The following is a 24,224-nucleotide window of genomic DNA, read 5'->3' on the forward strand; positions in this document are numbered from 1 at the left end:
CACAAATCTTGGAAACTCAAGGCTGCTTATAACAGTGGCTCGAAGACAACGAAAACGAGGCCAATTCTTCGAGTGGCGAGCTGAGACCGGGGCAGCCGCTCAGTGACCTTTAATTGCACGAGGCCGTGTCCACTCTGGGTCTTCCTTCCGGGCCGTGGTTGGTTTGACCCAGACACAGATTGACTTGACGATGCCTGCTACAGTCGACGAGATCGATCTGCTGCTCGCCTCGGCGGATTGCATGTCGCAGTGATTAACGTAAAAACTCCACTTATTGTAAATCTCTCGATCCCTAAGGTAGATCCCTTCAAGAACTCAACACCGCCGTGCGCGCGGCCCCACGGTGGGCACCAACTGTCGTGGATTTTTCACGGCAGATGTCCTAGGGTGAGGACTTAGTCGTGAGGCCAACGCATCTATGTGGTAGCTTGAGAGGGGTTGAGCGGAATCGAGAGACGCAACACAAGACAGGGATTTAGACAGCTTCGGGCCCCGGGAAACATCATCCGGTAACAACCCTACATGCTGTTTGAGGCTAGGTCGCATTATCATCACGAGGGAGTTGCCGTAAACCGGCTCTCCTCTAATTGTGTCTAGCCCTAGAGATTATTGATTGTTCCCTTGTCCCTCTTTGGGGAGCCCTGCCCCTCCTTATATAAGTTGAAGGGGCGGGTTACATGTAGAGTCCAACTCGGACTTAAGACTTAACTATTCTGACTTCTCTTCATGGGCTTCTTAACGTCTTGGCTTCATAACCCCTGGCAACCCAGTTATCACTGTCTGCCGAGTTATGACTGGTGTCGGTTTATGATGGTCTGCCGGTTTATGATGGTCTGCTTAGTTATCAACTGACTTAACTCCTGCCGGTTTACCACCTGCCTTAACAGCTGCCGGTTTACCACTTGCCTTAACACCTGCCAGTTTACCACTCGCCGGTTTACCGTCCGTCTTAGCCATCTGTCTTAACTGTCTGTCTTAACTGTCATCCGGTTTATCAACCTGCCGGTTTACCAAGTCCCAGCCGGGTTATAACTCTGGCCGGATCATACCGCGGGGTATATCCCCGACAGTACGCGTAATGTCGGTCCGGGCCGCTTCATCCAACAATACCGCCGAACCAAAGTATGACATGCTGGTAAGCAGTATGACTTATATCGCCCACAACTCACTTGTGTTCTACTCGTGCATATGACATCTACGCATAAAACCTGGCTCTGATACCACTGTTGGGGAACGTAGTAATTTCAAAAAAATTCCTACGCACACGCAAGATCATGGTGATGCATAGCAACGAGAGGGGGGAGTGTTGTCCACGTACCCTCGTAGACCGAAAGCGGAAGCGTTAGCACAACGCGGTTGATGTAGTCGTACGTCTTCACGATCCGACCGATCAAGTACCGAACGCACGACACCTCCGAGTTCAGCACACGTTCAGCCCGATGACGTTCCTCGAACTCCGATCCAACCGAGTGTTGAGGGAGAGTTTCGTCAGCACGACGGCGTGGTGACGATGATGATGTTCTACCGACGTAGGGCTTCGCCTAAGCACCGCTACAGTATTATCGAGGTGGACTATGGTGGAGGGGGGCACCGCACACGGCTAAAAGATCAAACGATCAATTATTGTGTCTCTAGGGTGCCCCCTGCCCCCGTATATAAAGGAGCAAGGGGGGAGGTGCGGCCGGCCAGGAGGGGCGCGCCAGGTGGAGTCCTACTCCCACCGGGAGTAGGACTCCCTCCCTTTTCGTAGTTGAATTAGGAGTGGAGGGGAAAGAGGTGGAGGAGAGGAAGGAAAGGGGGGGGCGCCGCCCCCCTCTCCTTGTCCTATTCGGACTAGGGGGGGAGGGCGCGCGGCCCTGCCCTGGCCGCCTCTCCTCTTCTCCACAAAGGCCCACTATGGCCCATTAAGCCCCCGGGGGGTTAAGGTAACCCCTCGATATTCCGGTAAAATCCTGATTTCACCCGGAACATTTCCGATATCCAAATATAGGCTTCCAATATATCAATCTTCATGTCTCGACCATTTCGAGACTCTTCGTCATGTCCGTGATCACATCCGAGACTCCGAACAACCTTCGGTACATCAAAACATATAAACTCATCATATAACTGTCATCGAAACGTTAAGCGTGCGGACCCTACGGGTTCGAGAACTATGTAGACATGATCGAGACACGTCTCCGGTCAATAACCAATAGCGGAACCTGGATGCTCATATTGGCTCCCACATATTCTACGAAGATCTTTATCGGTCAGACCGCATAACAACATACGTTGTTCCCTTTGTCATCGGTATGTTACTTGCCCGAGATTCGATCGTCGGTATCTCAATACCTAGTTCAATCTCGTTACTAGCAAGTCTCTTTACTCATTCCGTAATACATCATCCCACAACTAACTCATTAGTTGCAATGCTTAAGTGATGTGCATTACCGAGAGGGCCCAGAGATACCTCTCCGACAATCGGAGTGACAAATCCTAATCTCAAAATACGCCAACCCAACAAGTACCTTCGGAGACACCTGTAGAGAACCTTTATAATCACCCAGTTACGTTGTGACGTTTGGTAGCACACAAAGTGTTCCTCCGGTAAACGGGAGTTGCATAATCTCATAGTCATAGGAACATGTATAAGTCATGAAGAAAGCAATAGCAACATACTAAACGATCGAGTGCTAAGCTAACGGAATGGGTCAAGTCAATCACATCATTCTCCTAATGACGTAATCCCGTTAATCAAATGACAACTCATGTCTATGGCTAGGAAACATAACCATCTCTGATCAACGAGCTAGTCAAAGTAGAGGCATACTAGTGACACTCTGTTTGTCTATGTATTCACACAAGTATTATGTTTCCGGTTAATACAGTTCTAGAATGAATAATAAACATTTATCATGATATAAGGAAATAAATAATAACTTTATTATTGCCTCTAGGGCATATTTCCTTTAGGTACAATGTCACACGATGATCTCAATTTGTTTGACCTCAGGTGACATGGCGCTCACGATCATTTGTTTGACCACGAAAACAACACGCGCATCCAACACAAAGAAGCATGTGGATGATCTTCAATACATCTGCAGAAACTGAAACTACAAAATCAATCTAGAACCAAATTCACAAAGCCTCAATATAGCTAAGCAACAAATATACAACGGCGGCTCCGAGAGACCCTCAATTGTCGATTTGTTCATCGGTGGAAGAATAACCTAAATCAAACCTACCCCTCGTACACTGTCAAGGTAGTACAAAGAACACTAAAAGTAAATTTTACATGTAGGTCCATAGACCACCTAGTGACAACTACAAGCACTAGAGCAAGTTGAAGGCGCGCCGCCGTCATCGCCCCTCCCTCTTCTGAGTCAGACAAACATTATTGTAGTAGACAGTCAGGAAGTCTTCGTGTTAAGGCCCCATAAAACCAGTGCACCAGAACAACAACCATCGCCGATGAAGAGAGGCGTAGATCAGAAGGATCCAACCTGCAGACACACAAACGTAGACGAACGAATACTAGATCCACTCGGATCCACCAAACACAAAGCCGACCAGATCCCACGAGATCCATCGAAAATAAACCTCCACACGCCTTTCGATGATGCTTGAAACATGACTGGAACGGGGGCTAAGCGGGGGGGGGACCTTATTCCATCTTCAAGAAGCCGCCGACGCCTCATCTTCTTGAGCATGGCAAAAAAACCAACAAAACTCAGAAAAGCACCTAAAACAGAGCCCTCCCGCTGGCAAGGGCCGGGATCCACCGCACCTTCATGGTCCAAGGACCATAGGAGACGAGGAGGACCGGCGGTGGCGCGAGAGGCAGAGAAACCCTAGATGTGAGTTCACAGAAGAGCATGAATGAAGGGGAACCAACATCTACTAAGTTACTAATAAGTTCTTGCTACCTCTTGAGCACTGCGTTGGTTTTCCCTTGAAGAGGAAAGGGTGATGCAGCAAAGTAGCGTAAGTATTTCCCTCAGTTTTTGAGAACCAAGGTATCAATCCAGTAGGAGGCCACGCATGAGTCCCTCGCACCTACACAAACAAATAAATCCTTGCAACCAACGCGATAAGGGGTTGTCAATCCCTACACGGTCACTTACGAGAGTGAGGTCTGATAGATATGATAAGATAATATTTTTGGTATTTTTATGATAAAGATGCAAAGTAAAATAAAAGGCAATAAAAATAACTAAGTGTTGGAAGATTAATATGATGGAAAATAGACCCGGGGGCCATAGGTTTCACTAGTGGCTTCTCTCAAGAGCATAAGTATTTACGGTGGGTGAACAAATTACTGTTGAGCAATTGACAGAATTGAGCATAGTTATGAGAATATCTAGGTATGATCATGTATACAGGCATCACGTCCGAGACAAGTAGACCGACTCCTGCCTGCATCTACTACTATTACTCCACACATCAACCGCTATCCAGCATGCATCTAGAGTATTAAGTTCATAAGAACAGAGTAATGCTTTAAGCAAGATGACATGATGTAGAGGGATAAACTCATGCAATATGATATAAACCCCATCTTCTTATCCTCGATGGCAACAATACAATACGTGCCTTGCTGCCCCTACTGTCACCGGGAAAGGACACCGCAAGATTGAACCCAAAGCTAAGCACTTCTCCCATTGCAAGAAAGATCAATCTAGTAGGCCAAACCAAACTGACAATTCGAAGAGACTTGCAAAGATAACCAATCATACATAAAAGAATTCAGAGAAGATTCAAATATTGTTCATAGATAAACTTGATCATAAACCCACAATTCATCGATCTCAACAAACACACCGCAAAAGAAGATTACATCGAATAGATCCCCACGAGAGAGGGGGAGAACATTGTATTGAGATCCAAAAAGAAAGAAGAAGCCATCTAGCTAATAACTATGGACCCGAAGGTCTGAGGTAAACTACTCACACATCATCGGAGAGGCCATGGTGTTGATGTAGAAGCCCTCCATGATCGATGCCCACTCCGGCGGAGCTCCGGAACAGGCCCCAAGATGGGATCTCACGGGTACAGAAGGTTGCGACAGTGGAATTAGGTTTTTGGCTCCGTATCTGGTAGTTTGGGGGTACGTAGGTATATATAGGAGGAAGGAGTACGTCGGTGGAGCAACATGGGGCCCACGAGGGTGGAGGGCGCGCCTGGGGGGGTAGGCACGCCCCCCTACCTCGTGCCCTCCTGGTTGATGTCTTGACGTAGGGTCCAAGTCCTCTGGATCACGTTCATTCCGAAAATCACGTTCCCGAAGGTTTCATTCCGTTTGGACTCCGTTTGATATTCTTTTTCTGCGAAACTCTGAAATAGGCAAAAAACAGCAATTCAGGGCTGAGCCTCCGGTTAATAGGTTAGTCCCAAAAATAATATAAAAGTGTATAATAAAGCCCAATAATGTCCAAAACAGAATATAATATAGCATGGAACAATCAAAAATTATAGGTAAGTTGGAGACGTATCAAGCATCCCCAAGCTTAATTCCTGCTCGTCCTCGAGTAGGTAAATGATAAAAACAGAATTTTTGATGTGGAATGCTACTTGGCATAATTTCAATATAATTCTTCTTATTGTGGCATGAATGTTCAGATTTGATATGATTCAAGATAAAAGTTTAATGTTGACATAAAAACAATAATACTTCTAGCATACTAACTAAGCAATTATGTCTTATCAAAATAACATAGCCAAAGCAAGTTATCCCTACAAAATCATATAGTCTGGCTATGCTCCATCTTCCCCACACAAAATATTCATATCATGTACGACCCCGGTTTTAGCCAAGCAATTGGTTCATACTTTTAACGCGCTTCAGCCTTTTCAACTCTTACGCAATACATGAGCGCAAGCCATGGATATAGCACTATGGTGGAATAAGGTATAATGGTAGGGGTTATGTGGGAAGGCAAAAAAAGGAGAAAGTCTCACATCAACGAGGCTAATCAACGGGCTATGGAGATGCCCATCAATTGATGTTAATGCGAGGAGTAGGGATTGCCATGCAACGGATGCACTAGAGCTATAAGTGTATGAAAGCTCAAAAAAAAACTAAGTGGGTGTGCATCCAACTCGCTTGCTCACGAAGACCTCGGGCATTTGAGGAAGCCCGTCATTGGAATATACAAGCCAAGTTCTATAATGAAATTTCCCACTAGTATATGAAAGTGACAAAATGAGAGACTCTCTATTACGAAGATCACGGTGCTACTTTGAAGCACAAGTGTGGTAAAAGGATAGTAACATTGTCCGTTCTCTCTTTTTCTCTCATTTTTTAACTAGTCCGGAGTCTCATCCCGACTTGTGGGGGAATCATAGTCTCCATCATCCTTTCCTCACTTGGGACAATGCTCTAATAATGATGATCATCACACTTTTATTTACTTACAACTCATGAATTACAACTCAATACTTAGAACAAATATTTTGACTCTATATGAATGCCTCCGGCGATGTACCGGGATATGCAATGAATCAAGAGTGACATGTATGAAAGAATTATAAATGGTGGCTTTTGCCACAAATACTATGTCAACTACATGATCATGCAAAGCAATATGACAATAATGGAGCGTGTCATGATGAATGAAACGGTGGAAAGTTGCATGGCAATATATCTCGGAATGGCTATGGAAATGCCATAATAGGTAGGTATGGTGGCTGTTTTGAGGAAGATATAAGGAGGTTTATGTGTGATAGAGCATATCATATCACGGGGTTTGGATGCACCGGCGAAGTTTGCACCAACTCTCAAGGTGAGAAAGGGCAATGCGCGGTACCGAAGAGACTAGAAAATTGCGGAAAGGTAAGTGTGCGTATAATCCATGGACTCACATTAGTCATAAAGAACTCATATACTTATTGCAAAAATTTATTAGCCCTCAAAGCAAAGTACTACTACGCATGCTCCTAGGGGAAGGGTTGGTAGGAGTTAACCATCGCGCGATCCCGACCGCCACACAAAGGAAGACAATCAACAAATACTTCATGCTCCGACTTCATTACATAACGGTTCACCATACGTGCATGCTACGGGAATCACAAACTCCAACACATGTATTTTTCAATTCCACAATTACTCAACTAGCACAACTATGATATTACCACCTTTATATCTCAAAACAATTATCAAGCATCAAATTTCTCATGATATTAATTAAAGCAAATTGCCATGCTATTTTAAGAATCTCAAAATAATATAAGTGAAGCATGAGAGATTAATAGTTTCTATAAAACAAATCCACCACGGTGCTCTAAAAGATATAAGTGAAGCACTAGAGCAAAACTATATAAGTCAAAAGATATAAGTGAAGCACATAGAGTATTCTAATAATTTCCGAATCATGTGTGTCTCTCTCAAAAGGTGTGTACAGCAAGGATGATTGTGGTAAACTAACAAATAAATACTCAAATAATACAAGACGCTCCAAGCAAAACACATATCATGTGGTGAATAAAAATATAGCTTCAAGTAAAGTTACCGATGGAAGTAGACGAAAGAGGGGATGCCTTCCGGGGCATCCCCAAGCTTTGGCTTTTAGGTGTCCTTAGATTATCTTGGGGTGCCTTGGGCATCCCCAAGCTTAGGATCTTGCCACTCCTTGTTCCATAATCCATCAAATCTTTCACCCAAAACTTGAAAACTTCACAACACAAAACTCAGCAAAAAATCTCGTGAGCTCCGTTAGCGAAAGAAAACAAAACACCACTTCAAGGTACTGTCATAAACTCATTCTCTATTTATATTGGTGTTAAAACTACTGTATTCCAACTTCTCTATGGTTTATAAACTCTTTTACTAGCCATAGATTCATCAAAATAAGCAAACAACACACGAAAAACAGAATCTGTCAAAAACAGAACAGTCTGTAGTAATCTGTAACTAACGCAAACTTCTGGAACTCCAAAAATTCAGCCAAAATAGACGACCTAGACAATTTGTTTATTGATCAGCAGCAATTGGAATCAATATTTTATCACGTTCTGGTGATTTTTAACAATTATTTTCGTGAACAGAAAGTTTTGGAATTTTCAGCAAGATCAAATAACTATCATCCAAGAAGATCCTATAGGTTAAACTTGGCACAAAAACTAATTAAAACATAAAAACACATCTAACCAGAGGCTAGATCAAAGATTTATTCCTAAACAGAAGCAAAAAGCAAAAAACTGAAAATAAAATTGGGTTGCCTCCCAACAAGCGCTATTGTTTAACGCCCCTAGCTAGGCATAAAAGCAAGGATAGATCTAGGTATTGCCATCTTTGGTAGGCAATTTCTTAATGGAGTTATGCTCGGTGATCCTTTGATCTAAAGCATCCAGCCGCTTATTGCAAAGTGTAATCAGATTATTCATGCGGTTAATATTTCCACCAATACTTTTAAGAGGTTCAACAATTTTTTGTAACTCACATAATTTCTCTAGAATTTGAGTCTCTTCTTGGGTAAGGGATGATACTTTTTGTAGGGGGAGGACTCCCACTATCCCCTCTATAATTTCATAAGCGAAGCCAGGATCAATATTGATAAAACTACCTTTGGCGGAAAAATCGAGGAGTTGTCTATGGGGCAAAGTTAGCCCAACATAAAAATTGCGAAGCAAAATTTTAAAATCTCCCTCTATATTGCAATTACGATAAGATTCGAGCATCCTGAACCAAGCATCTTTTAAATTTTCCCCTTGTCTTTGCTTGAAGTGGAGGACTTCAAAGTCGGGAGATGAAGGGGTAAAGACCGAGCTAGCCATAACGACAAGCAAGCGATCCAACACACGAGCAAACAAGAAGCAAACAAAAAGGAGGCGAACGGAAAAGAGAGGGCGAATAAAACGGCAAGGGTGAAGTGGGGGAGAGGAAAACGAGAGGCAAATGGCAAATAATGTAATGCGGGAGATAAGGGTTTGTGATGGGTACTTGGTATGTTGAATTTTGCGAAGACCTCCCCGGCAACGGCGCCAGAATTCCTTCTTGCTACCTCTTGAGCACTGCGTTGGTTTTCCCTTGAAGAGGAAAGGGTGATGCAGCAAAGTAGCGTAAGTATTTCCCTCAGTTTTTGAGAACCAAGGTATCAATCCAGTAGGAGGCCACGCACGAGTCCCTCGCACCTACACAAACAAATAAATCCTCGCAACCAATGGGATAAGGGGTTGTCAATCCCTACACGGTCACTTACGAGAGTGAGGTCTGATAGATATGATAAGATAATATTTTTGGTATTTTTATGATAAAGATGCAAAGTAAAATAAAAGGCAATAAAAATAACTAAGTGTTGGAAGATTAATATGATGGAAAATAGACCCGGGGGCCATAGGTTTCACTAGTGGCTTCTCTCAAGAGCATAAGTATTTACGGTGGGTGAACAAATTACTGTTGAGCAATTGACAGAATTGAGCATAGTTATGAGAATATCTAGGTATGATCATGTATACAGGCATCACGTCCGAGACAAGTAGACCGACTCCTGCCTGCATCTACTACTATTACTCCACACATCAACCGCTATCCAGCATGCATCTAGAGTATTAAGTTCATAAGAACAGAGTAATGCTTTAAGCAAGATGACATGATGTAGAGGGATAAACTCATGCAATATGATATAAACCCCATCTTCTTATCCTCGATGGCAACAATACAATACGTGCCTTGCTGCCCCTACTGTCACCGGGAAAGGACACCGCAAGATTGAACCCAAAGCTAAGCACTTCTCCCATTGCAAGAAAGATCAATCTAGTAGGCCAAACCAAACTGATAATTCGAAGAGACTTGCAAAGATAACCAATCATACATAAAAGAATTCAGAGAAGATTCAAATATTGTTCATAGATAAACTTGATCATAAACCCACAATTCATCGATCTCAACAAACACACCGCAAAAGAAGATTACATCGAATAGATCCCCACGAGAGAGGGGGAGAACATTGTATTGAGATCCAAAAAGAAAGAAGAAGCCATCTAGCTAATAACTATGGACCCGAAGGTCTGAGGTAAACTACTCACACATCATCGGAGAGGCTATGGTGTTGATGTAGAAGCCCTCCATGATCGATGCCCCCTCCGGCGGAGCTCCGGAACAGGCCCCAAGATGGGATCTCACAGGTACAGAAGGTTGCGGCAGTGGAATTAGGTTTTTGGCTCCGTATCTGGTAGTTTGGGGGTACGTAGGTATATATAGGAGGAAGGAGTACGTCGGTGGAGCAACATGGGGCCCACGAGGGTGGAGGGCGCGCCGGGGGGGGGGGGTAGGCGCGCCCCCCTACCTCGTGCCCTCCTGGTTGATGTCTTGACGTAGGGTCCAAGTCCTCTGGATCACGTTCGTTCCGAAAATCACGTTCCCAAAGGTTTCATTCCGTTTGGACTCCGTTTGATATTCTTTTTCTGCGAAACTCTGAAATACGAAAAAAAACAACAATTCTAGGCTGGGCCTCCGGTTAATAGGTTAGTCCCAAAAATAATATAAAAGTGTATAATAAAGCCCAATAATGTCCAAAACAGAATATAATATAGCATGGAACAATAAAAAATTATAGATACGTTGGAGACGTATCAGTTCTCAAAAATTGAAGTCTTGGAAGAGCTCGGATGTTTTCTCTCTCCAAATGGACCCCATTTGTTAGGTGGGGGGTCATTCATGAATATATTTAAAGTTCATGAATATATTTAAAGTTCATGAATATTTTTAAGCATGTGAATATTTTCAATTTTCTAACTTTATTTCAAAATTATAACATTTTTTATAATCTTTGTAATTTGGAAGGAATGATGGTTTTTAATTTTCAAATTTTCAAAAATTCAAGATTTTTTAGAAAAATTGTGAACATCTTATGACTATAGAACTTTGTCAGATAAAAAAGGTACCCAGCTTTTATGAGCTAGCGTGTGGAATGGGAAGCCAAGCTGAGCGACATGAGTAATTGCATTGTTTCTGGAATGGCAGCTTCTAAATACCGTTTAACACCGAGGACAAAACATGTACAAACATCACAAACACGAAGTGAACAAGTTTACTCTCCTCTCGAAGTAAATACCATCTCTAACAATGGTCCTTAACAATATACAAACGGAAAAATACCACGAAACATAATTAAAATCTAAGCAAACACAGATAAAACCAAAACTAAACAACCGACCACAATAACCTGCTATAGAAAAAAAACATTCAATCAGTGAAAAACGGCACGGTGAAACGCTCATTAGCCTCTAGTACGTTAGTGCATCTCCAACGCCGACCTCAAACTGCCCCGCATCCGTACTCAGCTGTCCGGACTGCGAAATTCATCCAACGCGGTCTTGTATCGGTCTGCGGCGCTGTCCGGACTATGATGTTTTCGCAAACCGAGACCAAACGTGGGGGGAGGGGAGTTGCGCGAGCCCGGACACGAGAAACTTCAAATTCTGACCCCCCCACCCCCCCCCCCCCAGCCCACCCAAAAAGAAGGCGGAGCCCCTGTGGGGTGGGAGGTCGAGCGGGCGGAAGCCGAATGAAGGTAGTTGGGCAGTTGGCATGTGACCGCCAATTTTACATCTCATGTAGGTGGAGATGCAAATTTGCATCTCGAAGTGTTGTCATCTTCAAAAGGAGGAGATGTAATTTGTTTTGCATCTACATGATCTGTTGGAGGTGGGTTTTTGGGTCTCGGGGATGCAAAGGATAATTATTTTTGCATCTACGTCATCTATCGGAGATGCTCTAAGTGTTCTTCCTTAGTTGTTTTGCCAAGCTTTTTTTTTTGAGTTTTTTTACTTGTGTCTTGGCCAAGCTGGGTCGCCCTACTCTACGCTTGTCTGCTAGTTCGGATGAGTTGTCAAACATGGGTGCTCCTTTGTTGCAAACGCAGTCCTGATGGATGTCTAATGTGTTTGGTTGAGGAATGAAGTGGAATGGAATGTCATGGTTCCATTCCACTAGAATGGGTCGGTTCCGTCTCTATGTTTGCTTGAGCACAATAGATGGAATGGAATGGTTACATTTCGGTGTTTGGTTGGAGAGATTGAATCGAATGAATTTGGTTCCGCTCACAATAATTTATAACTCCACTCGCAAGCATAAATAGTTTTGAACAACATTTGAATTTCACAATGATTTATCACTGAAATATATAACCTGATATTTGATTGTTTACATATAAAAAATGGTAGTCACAGCAACTTTTCAGAAAATAAATAACAAATGTTGATGAAGCACAAAATCTAGATCACAAAGTATTAATGACAACAAAAATTGTTACTACCAGTCTCAACACAGAGCACACAAAGCTAGCACTAATCAAGCTGAGTACTACTGATTATTGGACGGAGAGCGCCAAGTTAGAAAGAGCCAATCGAAGAAGCTTGCTCTTGCCGCCGCTGATGCTTCTCTTGCTGCTTGCCGAACTGGCTGCTCCCTGGTTGGTGCTGCTACCGCCCAGGTGTGTGGATGCCACCGGCCGGCTAGCTGCCGGGAAGGAGACGAGCCGAGCCGACCGCCGCTTATCTGCGCTGCTTCCCAACAAATGGGCTGCATCTGACCTGCCATCGTTGCTGCCTACTGGGTGAGAGGAACGGGAGGAGGGAGCAATCAGCTGCTGCTTGACGAGAGAGAGACGGGGGAGGAGCCGTCGTTCCAGAGGGCGAGCCGAGGGAGAGGCCGGATCGAGAGGGAGCCGCCCCGTCCTTTCCCAGATCCTTGGTCGAGGGGCAGGAGACGTGGCGAAGCTGCATCTCCGACGAGGGGAAGGAGACGCCGGCGAGGCTGCATATCCAACCGCGACAAGGGGGTGCCGTAGAGGAGGGGGAGGTGTATGGCCGCCGCCATGCCCATCGAGGGAGAGGGAGCGGGGCGCCGCGCAGGACGCCTTCGTCGTTGGTGAGTGGGGGACGACGCGAGAGAGACGCGTTCCGCATGGTCCGGCCAATTTGGAGGAACCACCCGGTTCGGCATATAGGGGGAATATTCATCTCCAGAGAAGCAGTGCGTTCCGTTCCCTTTTTCAACTAAATACAGGAATCGCTTTCAGGTGCAGGTCCGACCCGTTACATTCCACTTCATTCCCTGAACCAAACACACCTTAAGGAGTTAAGGCCGAAGGCCCTACTCTACGCTTGTCAACGTGGGTGCTCCTTTGCCGCTGTACACTTAGAGCATCTCCAAAAGAGCAAAGAAATAGTTGCTGCCAAAAAAAGAAAAAAAAAGAAAAGAAATAGCTGCTGCCATCTTTTGTACTTGGGTCTGATTTTGTAAGTTGAGAACTACTAAGGATTGAGAAAAATATTGATTGCAATTGTTCTGTGCCATAAAATATTGGGAAAAATTATTCGCATCGTCGATTCGCTCTTTTCGTCGCATCACATCTACACCATTGGCATTTGCAACTACAAATGGGGCTGATGTCGAGGCAGGGATAGTGGGCCTTTAGCGTTGCCCATGCTTAGCGAGCTTCTTCTCGGTCTTTGAAGACTTCCACTTCATTATCTGGGGCGAGGCGCGCTGGAGTCGGATTGCTAACTCGAAGAAGTTGGTCGGAACGTCATCCCCGGGCCACAATGTCATAAATGTCGCTTCCATTGTCGGCTTGATCAGATTGAGCAGCTCTCCGATTTGCTTCAGTCTGTCAGGGAGAAGGTCAAGCCGGCTGGTTTCTTGGAACTGCGCCCAGAAAGCCCGGAATACGTCCTGCTCAGGATCATTGAGCTCTTGATAGTACTTGTGGGCGCTCGCAGCACTCTGGGGCAGGTCGGCGAAGATCTCTGCGTGGTGCCAAATTTGAGTTAGTGCGGTATAGCTATTGCTTCCAAATCGACATTGGAGAAGATATGGTTGACCAGCGACAATCTGCTTGGCTTGCTCTACTTCGTCTCGAGCATTGCGACGGACTAGGTTGGATTCCTTCAGACTATACTCGAGCAGTTTAATTTGGTCACCCAGCCTGGTCTTCTCGGCCTTCAGCTGGTCACACTCAATCTGGCTCTTCTTGAGCTCCTGCTGAAGTAGGTCGGATGCATCCCGGGCGGCCTGGCACGCCTCTTGTTCTTGCACAAGTTTGGCAGTAGTCTTTTGGGCCTCTTTTTGGATGTCCTGGAGCTGTTGGTTGCTGGAATTGAGCTGGTTCCTCAACTCGGTCATACGCCTTTCAACTACTGCATTCAAGTTTGGAGGTGGTCGGCACAAATGTTGCAAATATGCAAGTTATGAAAGGAGTTGCAATAGGAATAGTCGGCTTACCCATGGAGTCACTAAGACTTTTGGAGAGATTTTCATTCTTATGCTCGGCTTCAGCAAGCAGAGTCTGGAGCCGGGCTATCTCATTCTCCAAACGATTGTTGTCCCGAGCTGCAGCCTGTATAAAAAAATTCCAAGTTACAAGAAGGTTATCATGGATAAGGGCTCCTGCTAAAAGAATTTGATCCCCAGGCCGACCTTCGGAGGCCGACAATCTTGAGGGCTACTGGATCTATTTAATTCAAAGGCAGTACGTGTTACTTTGAGAAGATTCAATCCTAAGGTCGGTTTGCTAAACTAACCTAATTCTCGAGGGCTATTGCACATCGGTTTGATCTAAGTTTGAGTTCTACGAGGAGAGTATCGACCCTCAGACCAACTCTTCTGCCCGGTTTGAGTCTTGGGGGCTATTGGATCACTGATTTTGACTAAGGAAAGCTATTCCCGAGGATATTTTGATCCCCAAGATGGACATTCTGCCCCGCCTGCATCTCAGGGGCTACTGCACCAACGTTTTATCTCGGGCGAAATTAAGACGAACTACAACCCAATTTGTTATTAAACCGGACTCCAGCTGGGGGGTTAGCATGCACGAAAGTGCTAAGTTGAGCTACATGACTCATGGTGCAGACCGGATTTAGTACTGGTCCGCACCTTAAGAGCTACTGGCTATACATCTATGTAAAGATCAGATGCATAAGTAAAATTACCTCCATGCCGGGAGCAAAGGCACCCGTCATCCGTATAACGCCAAGCTGCATCTCGTGGGCCTTCTCCTTCAGGTACTTCACCGCATCTTGCTGGGCCTCATTTAGGTAAAGGTTGACCCCGGATTTCTGGACTTCCCGACACTCCAATACGTGCGCGTCTTCTGAACTATTGACAGACATCTCGCCGGGAAGCCGCTGGGTCAGGACCGTATTGCCCGACGTGCTGGGGCCAGGCAATCGCATGGGCATGTCATCTCCAATGACTATATCGACTAGTGGCCCATGGCGCAAGGTTGGGACAACAGTTGATGGTGGCGGCGGCGGTGCTTCGAGCTCTTGAGTTGATGGAGCCGGGGACTTAACCACCTCGACATTTTCTATAGGCCCGATCTCCCGGTTGCCAAATCCATGAGCCTGGGGCTGGCCTTGTTCGCCTGCGTTAGCTGCAGGCGGGCTTCTTGATGTGGCACCTCCAGATGACGCCACTTTCGACATGGACTTGATCTTTCAGAGTATAGTGTGGACTTGCGCTCTGTTTCTAAGATAGGGCATGTGCAAGACGGTATATATAGCCATCGACCAGGGGCTATCGAAGGATGATATTAATTACATCCAATAAATTTGAAAAAGGAAAGACACTAATGCATACCATAAACGCCATTTTATTTATAGTGACAGTGCAACACATACTATAAACCATGACATGTGCAATTTATTATAAGATTTCGCAGGGGTACAAGTATAGAACATGTTGAATGCGTCATTTAATATTACCCTTTTTTTGGCCTTCCACTATCTGGCTCATAATCACCTACCATATGCAAAGGTTTCTACCCGTTGCGGAGAGGCTGACCTGCAGCTCATTTTTCGTCATGAGAAAACGACGCGCAAAGACGAAAAATGCCATGAAGCAAAAAAATAATCTCGAGAACCTTCGGTGCTTTCAGTGTGACATGCTTAATTTGCCACAGGCTTTTCTTTTTGCATTTTTGGCGCAGCTTACATGAAAAAAACTGTGGACGAATCGTGACCAGTTAATATATGTTGTTGAGAAACTGTTTTGAAATTTGAAATTCAGAAATTAGAAACCCTAGTTCTTGGGCTGTTTGCTCGGGTAAGATGGGACCCAACAAGCAAAACGGGCTGAATGTGTGTGTGTGAAAGCCCAACGTGAGATGGTTGGGCCTTCCTTATCCATCGTCCCACCCCCAGGGTCCCACCCACTCTCTCCCTCCGTCCTCGTCCACACTCTCTCCTCGATGTCGCCTGTCGCGGCGCACCGAGCCTCTCCGGCCATGTGGTCCCCGCAGCCTCCGCCGCCCCGCCTCCAGCTCCGGCGACCGGCGGGGACGCCCCTTCACTCCTCGCGCCGCCTCAGCCGCATCGCCGCATCGCAGGAGGACCCGCTGACCGCGCTGACCCGAGTGCTGTGGGGCCGCGCGCTGCCGCCGTCGCAGCTCGTGCTCGCCGTGCGCCACGGCTGGACCTCGGCGTGGCGGCTCCTCATGCGCCAGCTCGCGCCCTCCGACCCGGCCACGGGCGCCTTCACCCGCACCCCGTCCCGCTTCCCGGCCGTCGCACAGCCCGCGCCCGGCCCCGGCGCGCGCCTCCACCTCTACGTCGGCCTCCCCTGCCCCTGGGCCCACCGCGCGCTCCTCGTCCGGGCCCTCCTCGGCCTGGGCCCCCGCCTCCCGGTCTCCGTCGCCGTCCCCGGCGACGACGGCGCGTGGTCCTTCACGCCGGAGAGCCCCGACGCGCTCTACGGCTCCCGCAGGCTCCGGGACGTGTACGCCGCCCGGCGCGGCGGGTTCGAGGGCCGGGCGTCCGTGCCCATGCTCTGGGACTCCGACCGCCGCGAGGTGGTCTGCAACGAGAGCATCGAGATCGCCAAGTTCCTCTGCACGCTCGCCGACGACGGCGCCCTCGACCTCTGGCCGCCGGAGCACCGCCAGGAGATCGACCGCTGGTACGGCGTCATCTACCCGAGCGTCAACAACGGCGTGTACCGGTGCGGGTTCGCGCAGAGCCAGGCGGCCTACGACGCGGCGGCGGCCGAGCTGTTCGACGCGCTGGACATGCTCGAGGGCCACCTCTCCGGGTCCCGGTACCTGTGCGCCGGCGCCGGCGTGACGCTGGCCGACGTGTGCCTCTTCACCACGCTCATACGGTTCGACCTGGTGTACAACCCGCTGTTCCGGTGCAGCCGGAGGAAGCTGGTGGAGTACCCCAGCCTCCACGCCTACATGCGCGAGATCTACCAGCTGCCCGCCGCCGCCGAGACCTGCGACATGGCCGCCATCGCCGACGGGTACTTCGGGACGCTCTTCCCGCTCAACCCCGGCGGGATCCTGCCCGTTGTGCCGGCGAGCTGCAGCCGGGAAGCGCTCATGAAACCTCATGGCAGAGAGGCATTGCCTTCTGCTGCTGCTGCTGCTGCTGCTGATGGTAGACAGCTAGGAGCAGCTGCTAGTATTGTTGGCTAGGATTACAGAGTGTTAACTGAATTTGTAGCACATCAAATTACTTACTGAATAATACCTTGGTACATATAGAGGATGAAACAAAATGGCAGAACATTACTGTGACCAAGAGTTTCATGTCATATAAATGCTTTATTAGCGATATATTCTGTTGGTCGAAAGACCGATACATTGACAACAACGTAAGGAAGATTCAAGAACCTTCTACTAGTAAGTATTGTGTATAGCCTACTGGTCCATACATTTGCATCCATTCATGATGCTTCAAAGGCAGTCAGACCCATTCATGATAATCGCAGCTTGTCGATGATAGTTCAGATTTTATCATTACACTGAAGCCCAAGGCGGCACAGTCCATGCTCGATGGTTGTTTCGAAAGGCTTGCAACTGCAAAGTAATAAAATGGAAGTTTTGGAACCAAGGATTCTCACTGTGGAGTGTATGTACAAACATGCATCTAGAAAATACTAGTTGAAAATATCAAAAGACTGCTGGGTAGATGTAAATATTACCATTGTCATGATCTGGTATCACTCTCTCCAGTTTCCATGTACAGTCTGTGCTCTCTAATGTACTCGATTACTTCGTCGCAAGTAAGATACTTTATTGAGAGATGTTTTCTTATGCATTCTCTGCAATTTGATAAGAAAAGAAACAGGAATCAACATCCCAGCATCAAAATGAAAGTGAAATTTGAAGGTGGTAATATTATCTAATCATACAGAAACCAGCGTACATGAAATGATGTACCTTACTCTGGATGAACTGATCTGATTTGGCACAATCTCATCAACCGAAATGATGTTATCCTGAAAATTACACAGGGATATATACATCTGAGCAAATCATCATAGTCCATCGGTGTAATAAGCTCCTCAAGCTAGAACTTTCTCACCCTGCATTCTTGCAGTGTCTCGCTGCTGCATATTAGCTTTTGAACATCTTTTCCTTCCCTACGTATACAAACAACACCAAAGTCTTTACATATGGCCCTGACCTGGAAACAGAGAAGGTTGTGCATCGAAGTTACTTCTTCGATAAGGGCAATTCAAACAACAATTAAATAGGACACCGTGATTTATAAACAAGGGGTGCATAAATTTATACCTGATCTGGAATCCAAACCCCTGGCGTGCTGAATGATTCGAGAAGGTCAGAACCACACAAAAGCATTACATTGACACCACCTGAGAGAAAATGCAGGTTATAAACGACTGATTTATGTACAGGGTAAATGCACAGATACATTTGAATGATCATCGAACAGTGTGAGAGAAGGCATTTATGTGTTGCAACAAAAAATCCTTGCCATATATATACCTTGATCAGCTAAGCCGTCCTTGCATAGAGAGTTCTTAATTCGAGATAGAACAGTCAAGGTGCGCTGATAACCTTTTTGCATTGCCTGTATCAAGAACACAAACATGTGTCCATTAAATACCGCATTATCCAAACTAAAGACATCTTACATTACAACACAAAATCCAATGGCACACATCTACTAACATGAAAAATCAGGTTACCTCCCATGGATCAACCATCACGAAAGACGAGTTTCCGCATGCCAATTCGCAGAGGCGAGCCCGGTGAGCAGCCGGCAAGAGATCCTGGCCAGCCCCAAATTGTGAATTCAGTCACGAGAACGGCGTCAACACAAACCGATACACATTTCCAGTTCCGCATAGTACCTTCTTCTCGTACGCGTCGTTCACCGGGGACATGTATCCACCCAGCACAGAGTACCCTCGCTGCTGCAGCTCATCCTTCGCCAGCTCTGTATGAATGAAACACATCAAAGATGAGGTAAGAGGTCATCTTTGCACTTTGCTGATCCCATTCTTAGGCTGCCCTTGAGACTTACTACTGAACACAGTAACACACTGAATCACTTACCGAACATGCGCAGGTGCATGTAGGTGGGGGGATTGAAGCTGCCGGTGGCCACCAGCACCACACCACCTCGATCCCCCCCATCCCTGCCGTCATTCAGATGAATCAAGAAACAAATGGTGGATTACGATGGATATGAATCAAGCAATCAAAGAAATCCAAGAGCAAATTCTCTTCCTTTTGCTTACCGATTTGGATCCATGGAGAGCTTCTCCGTGGGGAGGGGCACCTCCACCTCCTCCATGGCCATGGCCACGGCCGTCCTCTTCAAGCCCCCAGCCGAGCAAGAAGCCGGCAAAAAATCTTGGCTTCTCTCTTCCTGGGGTCACTGTGCGCCGCCCGCCTGAGGTCGCGCCGCCGGCGAGAGGTCGGCAGTTCGTCCGGCGTGTGCGGCAGGAGCAGATTCCACTAGCAGTTTTTTTTTTGGGAGAGAGTTCCACTAGCAAGCTGTGGGGATCGCGAACTGGGCCCGTTAGGCCATTCATCTAAAGGAACCAACTGGGCGGAGGACGCCTGCTAAAGGAACGAACAGGTCCACTGTCCATAAAACGGGCCGGGCCGGCCCACGTAGCCTTGGGCAGCTCCGCGCGGCTCTATAAAGCCGCCTCCTCGAGCCGCTAGGTTTTGGTGCTCTCTTCTTCCTCCTCTCCTCTTTCCTCGGCGGCGGCGCAGGCGGCGCAGCGGCGACAGGAGAAGGCGAAATGGTGAGCTGATCGCCGCGGCTCCGGCGGAGGCCTCCTCCCTCCGCCGCGCTCCTTCTCGTCTAGATGGATAGATCTGGGGTTCTGACTGTTCCTTTGCTGTTGTTGTTGCGCAGACGAAGGGAACGGGCAGCTTCGGCAAGCGCCGGAACAAGACCCACACGCTGTGCATCCGCTGCGGCCGCCGCAGCTTCCACCTGCAGAAGAGCACCTGCTCCTCGTGCGGCTACCCCGCCGCCCGCATCCGCAAGTGTAAGTCCCAACCTCCAGATCCCTAGGTTGCCCTGCTCATATGCGACTCCGTTCCTTCAAAGATATCTCTTTTAGCTAGATGCGGCGCTTCATTCTGGCCCGTGAGGCCGTGATTGCGTAGGTTTTCGATGCTGTTATGGTAGCCCCATATTTGTTTCCTTGAATCGCATGCTAGCTCTGTTGCCCTGATGTACCATGATCTTTGAGTAGCTCATGTTTGATGTGATGTGGTAGCTTTTGATCACAAGCATGATAGTTTGAAGATGCTATGGTCTACTGTGAAATTGAACTGTAGTTCATCTTACATGCTCTGTTAACCCTGATGAAGTTGTTGGAATTAGTGATATTATTAGTATAAGGTCGATTACTTGGTTGTCTGTTCAAATGCTCCTGTATGTGTATTGTTGATCACAAAATTTTGCAGCCAGCCTTTAGTGTTTAAGTTTGATTTAGTGCATGAGAGTTGGATTGATTGTCATGGTGCTCTTGATCTCTTTCTATAATTTGAAGCATAGCTCACATTTTGCTGTTGACGGAAGCAAGTGTTTAAGTTTTCTTCTTCATCTGATAAGAAATTCTGTCTTGAAACAGACAACTGGAGTGTGAAGGCCATCAGGAGGAAGACCACCGGCACCGGGAGGATGAGGTACATGCGCCACGTGCCCAGGAGGTTCAAGAGCAACTTCAGAGAGGGTATATTTCTGTTCTCTCTTTAGTCCTGTTAATAAAATGTGCCAGCATCCACCCATTGTGAGCTCTGTTTTGCTAAACTGCAATCCTCTGAATGTGTTCTGCAGGAACTGAGGCCGCACCAAGGAGCAAGGGAGCCTCTTCCAGCGGCAACTAGGTGTGACAGTCTCCATTTGTTGCCCTAAGCGAAGCCCTGATCATCAAACTTAGCTTTTTTTGTTGATTTCTACTGGAACTCTATGTTTCTATGTCGAGAGGCAGACGATATGGTGCCTGGTTATGTTATTTGCACAATTGTCGTGGACATTAATCCTTCAGTTTTGAATGTTGAATCGTGTCGATGTCCTGTGTTAGATGCTGCATCTCTTGTTCAATGTGCTATTTGTGATGAGTCTTTTTGTTGTTTCAATATGAGATATTTGCTCAAGTTGTTATGCATGTAATAGATCATGACATGGTCACTCACATAGTGTTTGTCTGTTAATATTTATGCTGTGCAGGTCCAGCAAGAACATAAAAATGCAACTTTCAATGTGAATAGCTCAATGGTTCATTTCTCTCGTAGCATTTTGAGTTCCTCCATTGTCTCTCATACATAGAACAGAGAGATTGTATGGAAGGTCGTTTTGAGTTGCACAGTTTCGTTTGCTAACTCAAAAATCATACAATGTTAGATTTTTAGTATTCTTTGTTTGAAGAGCTAAACTGTTCTTTACTGGAGATCCAAAACATTGGAAAATAAATTATTTATGATGTACGCATTTGTATAGCATCTCAGAAAATATCAAACCCAAATATGAATAAAAAGTCAACAGACTCAACAGTCAAAATGTTAACGGCCGAAATTTATGGTTAGAGGTGGTAGCTCGCTATACCGCCTCGCTTGGGTTGTACTCCCTCCATTCCTAAATCTCTACTTCTATAAATATGTGAGTTGGTGATGATGGTGTGACTGCCTTCATGTCCTCTGACCGTCCAAATCTCTCTTATAAAAATGCGAGTTGGTGATGATGGTGTGGCTGCCTTCACGTTATCTGCACCATTCGATTTGAAACGTAAGGCTAAGATGGATTGTCCTCAAGCCACTCACATTTTTGCAAAGACATCCGGCGCAGATATCCGAACTCCACATCATGTCATGCTAGGTTCTCTTTCCTCTTTCTCACCGAGTGTTCGAGAACCCTCCCAGATTTTTCGACGGCCCCTCCCCACTTTTCCCCGGCGACCGCCGGCGTTGGGCAAGGGTCCCTCCTTTTTCTAACTGTAGTTGTATTTAGGGTCTGAATAAATCATATTTGACTTGGAGCTTTTGTCGGTATCTCTCCTTTTAGATCTGGCAGTTTAGGTCGTCGGAGACGATAGCGGTGGTTTCTACCAGTGGCGGAGACCGGGGGGGGGGGGGGGGGGGATAGCGGTGGTTTCTACCAGTGGCGGAGACGCGGGGGGGGGGGGGGGGGGGACCAGCAGGGGCCCCGGCCCCCTCTAAGATCATTGATTTGCTGCTAATTAGTAGATGAACAGTGTGTAGTTTATACAAAAATATGTGTATTAGTATTGTTTTGGCCCATGTTATCAGAAGTTTGAGTCATTTGGCCCCGCTGATCCTTAATTCCTAGCTCCGCCACTGGTTTCTACCGTGCTGAGTTTGTCCATATAGTAAATTGCATCGTTTTCTCTTTGTGGTTGTTGGGATTGATATCCTTTTGTGTTGGCTCTGATTATCAACTTCGAACATGTGCCCTATCTTCTGTCCTACCAATGGAGGCAACCAGTGGCAGGAACGCCATGAGTATGCTTGGGCGTTTCAAGCGCAGAGGTTTTCTGCCGGAGGAGAGCTACTCGTTTCTGGAGCTGCCGATGCCAAACTACCAATACATGACGAGCAGTGTATGTACGATATATATTTTTTCAGTTTTCTTCATGTTCGATTAGCTGCATATTTCACAGTATAATCCCGTCCTTGTCTCTGATTCTGATTTTGATTATTCTTGTGGATTTCAGATAGAAGGGCACTTCGCAGCAGGATCATGACGAGAAAGGTGGATAATATGTCTATTTTTATGTAGTTTTTTTTTTCCAGAGAACTCGCACTAGTTTCTCTCAAAATATGTCAATTTGCAGAGAATTTAGTAATGGAACGGTCTTCAGTGAAGGCTGGTCTAGAAGTGGCAGTATATGTGTAAGCGTTGTGCCAATTTTCAATGATCTGACTGGACTGTTCGTTTCTAAAATTTAGCCAAAAATTATGTCATTTTTGTACAGAATTCTTATCTATTTGGGTGGTGCCAAACAGTGCCAAATTGCATAGTTGTATGTTATTTAGGATCTCTATTGGCTATTGCATATGACCTAGAGTTGTATCTGAATATGTTGGCATCACATGGCAATGAAAATTACAACATTATTTATTCCTGGTGCAATCTTAATCAAACAATATACCATTTGATTCCCTACTTGTAAGGTGGTACATAAATAGTCAAACCAGGGTTCATGGCATCAACTATTTTTTTGCTGTATGAATCACACTGGTGCAGAGGCAGGGGAATAGCCTACTTTTCAGAAAAAATGTTCCTTTTTTCGACTATGAGGTAGTATTAGCATAGTTATACCAGAAATTATTCTGTATTGCTGCAAGGCATTTTGAGTAACATGTGATATTTCTACTTTCTACACAAGTGACAATAAAACTTCTTCTGAAAAGCTAGAACATAAGTCAGTCAAATATTGAGTTTCACACTTATGTTGGGAGTATCGAGGTTGAACTAAATGGGTGATGTTTCTTTGGCTGGGTAGGGAAGTAGGAAGCATGTAGCTTGGATCAGAGCACAAAAATTTGTAAATTTTTGTTGCACCTTAGTATTACAATGTACAGGGTTGTACAACTTTGATACTTGCTTCAGTGTTCGTGATATTTTCCACCGGATGACGATGGGAGTGTGCCCCCCATAGAGCTCAGAGAGGTCTCTCTGCTGCAGATGTTGTTGTAGGGCCTTCATGTCATGCGTTTGCCTGATCTCAAGCAGGGCCAGGCCCAGGCCCAGGCCCAGGAGAGGGCCAGACCATCTTCTACATCATTGAGTACATGGATACTGACCAAGAAGTTCATCCACGACCACGCCCAGAGCTATGAGAAGATCCCCCGCCACACCGTCAAGGTTTCCCCTCCGTACAGTCACCGATCTAGGTCCTTAGTTATTCATTTTCCCAATTTTTGCATGCAAGGTTTTTCATTGAAAATTAGGCAACGGTGTTCTATTTGCTGATTGGTAAACTGATGATGTTGTGCGTGTAGATA

At 46.2% G+C, this 24,224-nt stretch overlaps 3 protein-coding genes across 3 annotated transcripts; 2 read left to right on the forward strand and 1 right to left on the reverse strand.

Annotated features, from left to right (window-relative positions):
• The first annotated feature begins 16,139 nt into the window (after positions 1-16,139).
• LOC123146114 (glutathionyl-hydroquinone reductase PcpF) lies at positions 16,140-17,482 on the forward strand. The gene has a single exon (XM_044565699.1). It carries the CDS (start codon positions 16,176-16,178, stop codon positions 17,397-17,399), a length of 1,224 nt encoding a protein of 407 aa, XP_044421634.1. The 5' UTR covers positions 16,140-16,175; the 3' UTR covers positions 17,400-17,482.
• Positions 17,473-19,758, reverse strand: LOC123146115 (nicotinamide/nicotinic acid mononucleotide adenylyltransferase). Its single transcript, XM_044565700.1, has 10 exons — positions 19,475-19,758; positions 19,290-19,372; positions 19,085-19,170; positions 18,920-19,003; positions 18,717-18,801; positions 18,504-18,583; positions 18,292-18,393; positions 18,147-18,205; positions 17,909-18,028; positions 17,473-17,783 (listed from the first exon to the last, which is right to left on the reverse strand). Exons 1-9 carry the CDS (start codon positions 19,534-19,536, stop codon positions 17,914-17,916), a joined length of 756 nt encoding a protein of 251 aa, XP_044421635.1. The 5' UTR covers positions 19,537-19,758; the 3' UTR covers positions 17,473-17,783; positions 17,909-17,913.
• Positions 19,759-19,824: 66 nt separating this feature from the next.
• LOC123146116 (60S ribosomal protein L37-2) lies at positions 19,825-21,282 on the forward strand. The gene is made up of 4 exons (XM_044565701.1): positions 19,825-19,990; positions 20,104-20,239; positions 20,831-20,932; positions 21,037-21,282. Exons 1-4 carry the CDS (start codon positions 19,988-19,990, stop codon positions 21,084-21,086), a joined length of 291 nt encoding a protein of 96 aa, XP_044421636.1. The 5' UTR covers positions 19,825-19,987; the 3' UTR covers positions 21,087-21,282.
• The last annotated feature ends 2,942 nt before the right edge of the window (positions 21,283-24,224 follow it).

This window comes from Triticum aestivum, chromosome 6D (assembly GCF_018294505.1).
Source record: "Triticum aestivum cultivar Chinese Spring chromosome 6D, IWGSC CS RefSeq v2.1, whole genome shotgun sequence".
NCBI classification, from domain to species: Eukaryota; Viridiplantae; Streptophyta; class Magnoliopsida; order Poales; family Poaceae; genus Triticum; species Triticum aestivum.

Excerpts from the sequence above, each read along its gene's own strand:
- LOC123146114 (XM_044565699.1), top strand. The coding sequence starts at position 16,176 with ATGTCGCCTGTCGCGGCGCACCGAGCCTCTCCGGCCATGTGGTCCCCG.
- LOC123146115 (XM_044565700.1), bottom strand. The coding sequence starts at position 19,536 with ATGGCCATGGAGGAGGTGGAGGTGCCCCTCCCCACGGAGAAGCTCTCC. Across the intron at positions 18,206-18,291 it reads AGACACTGCAAGAATGCAGG|GATAACATCATTTCGGTTGA; the intron begins GTGAGAAAGTTC and ends TGTAATTTTCAG. Across the intron at positions 18,029-18,146 it reads ATCAGTTCATCCAGAGTAAG|AGAATGCATAAGAAAACATC; the intron begins GTACATCATTTC and ends ATCAAATTGCAG.
- LOC123146116 (XM_044565701.1), top strand. Across the intron at positions 20,240-20,830 it reads CGCCGCCCGCATCCGCAAGT|ACAACTGGAGTGTGAAGGCC; the intron begins GTAAGTCCCAAC and ends GTCTTGAAACAG. Across the intron at positions 20,933-21,036 it reads CAAGAGCAACTTCAGAGAGG|GAACTGAGGCCGCACCAAGG; the intron begins GTATATTTCTGT and ends TGTGTTCTGCAG.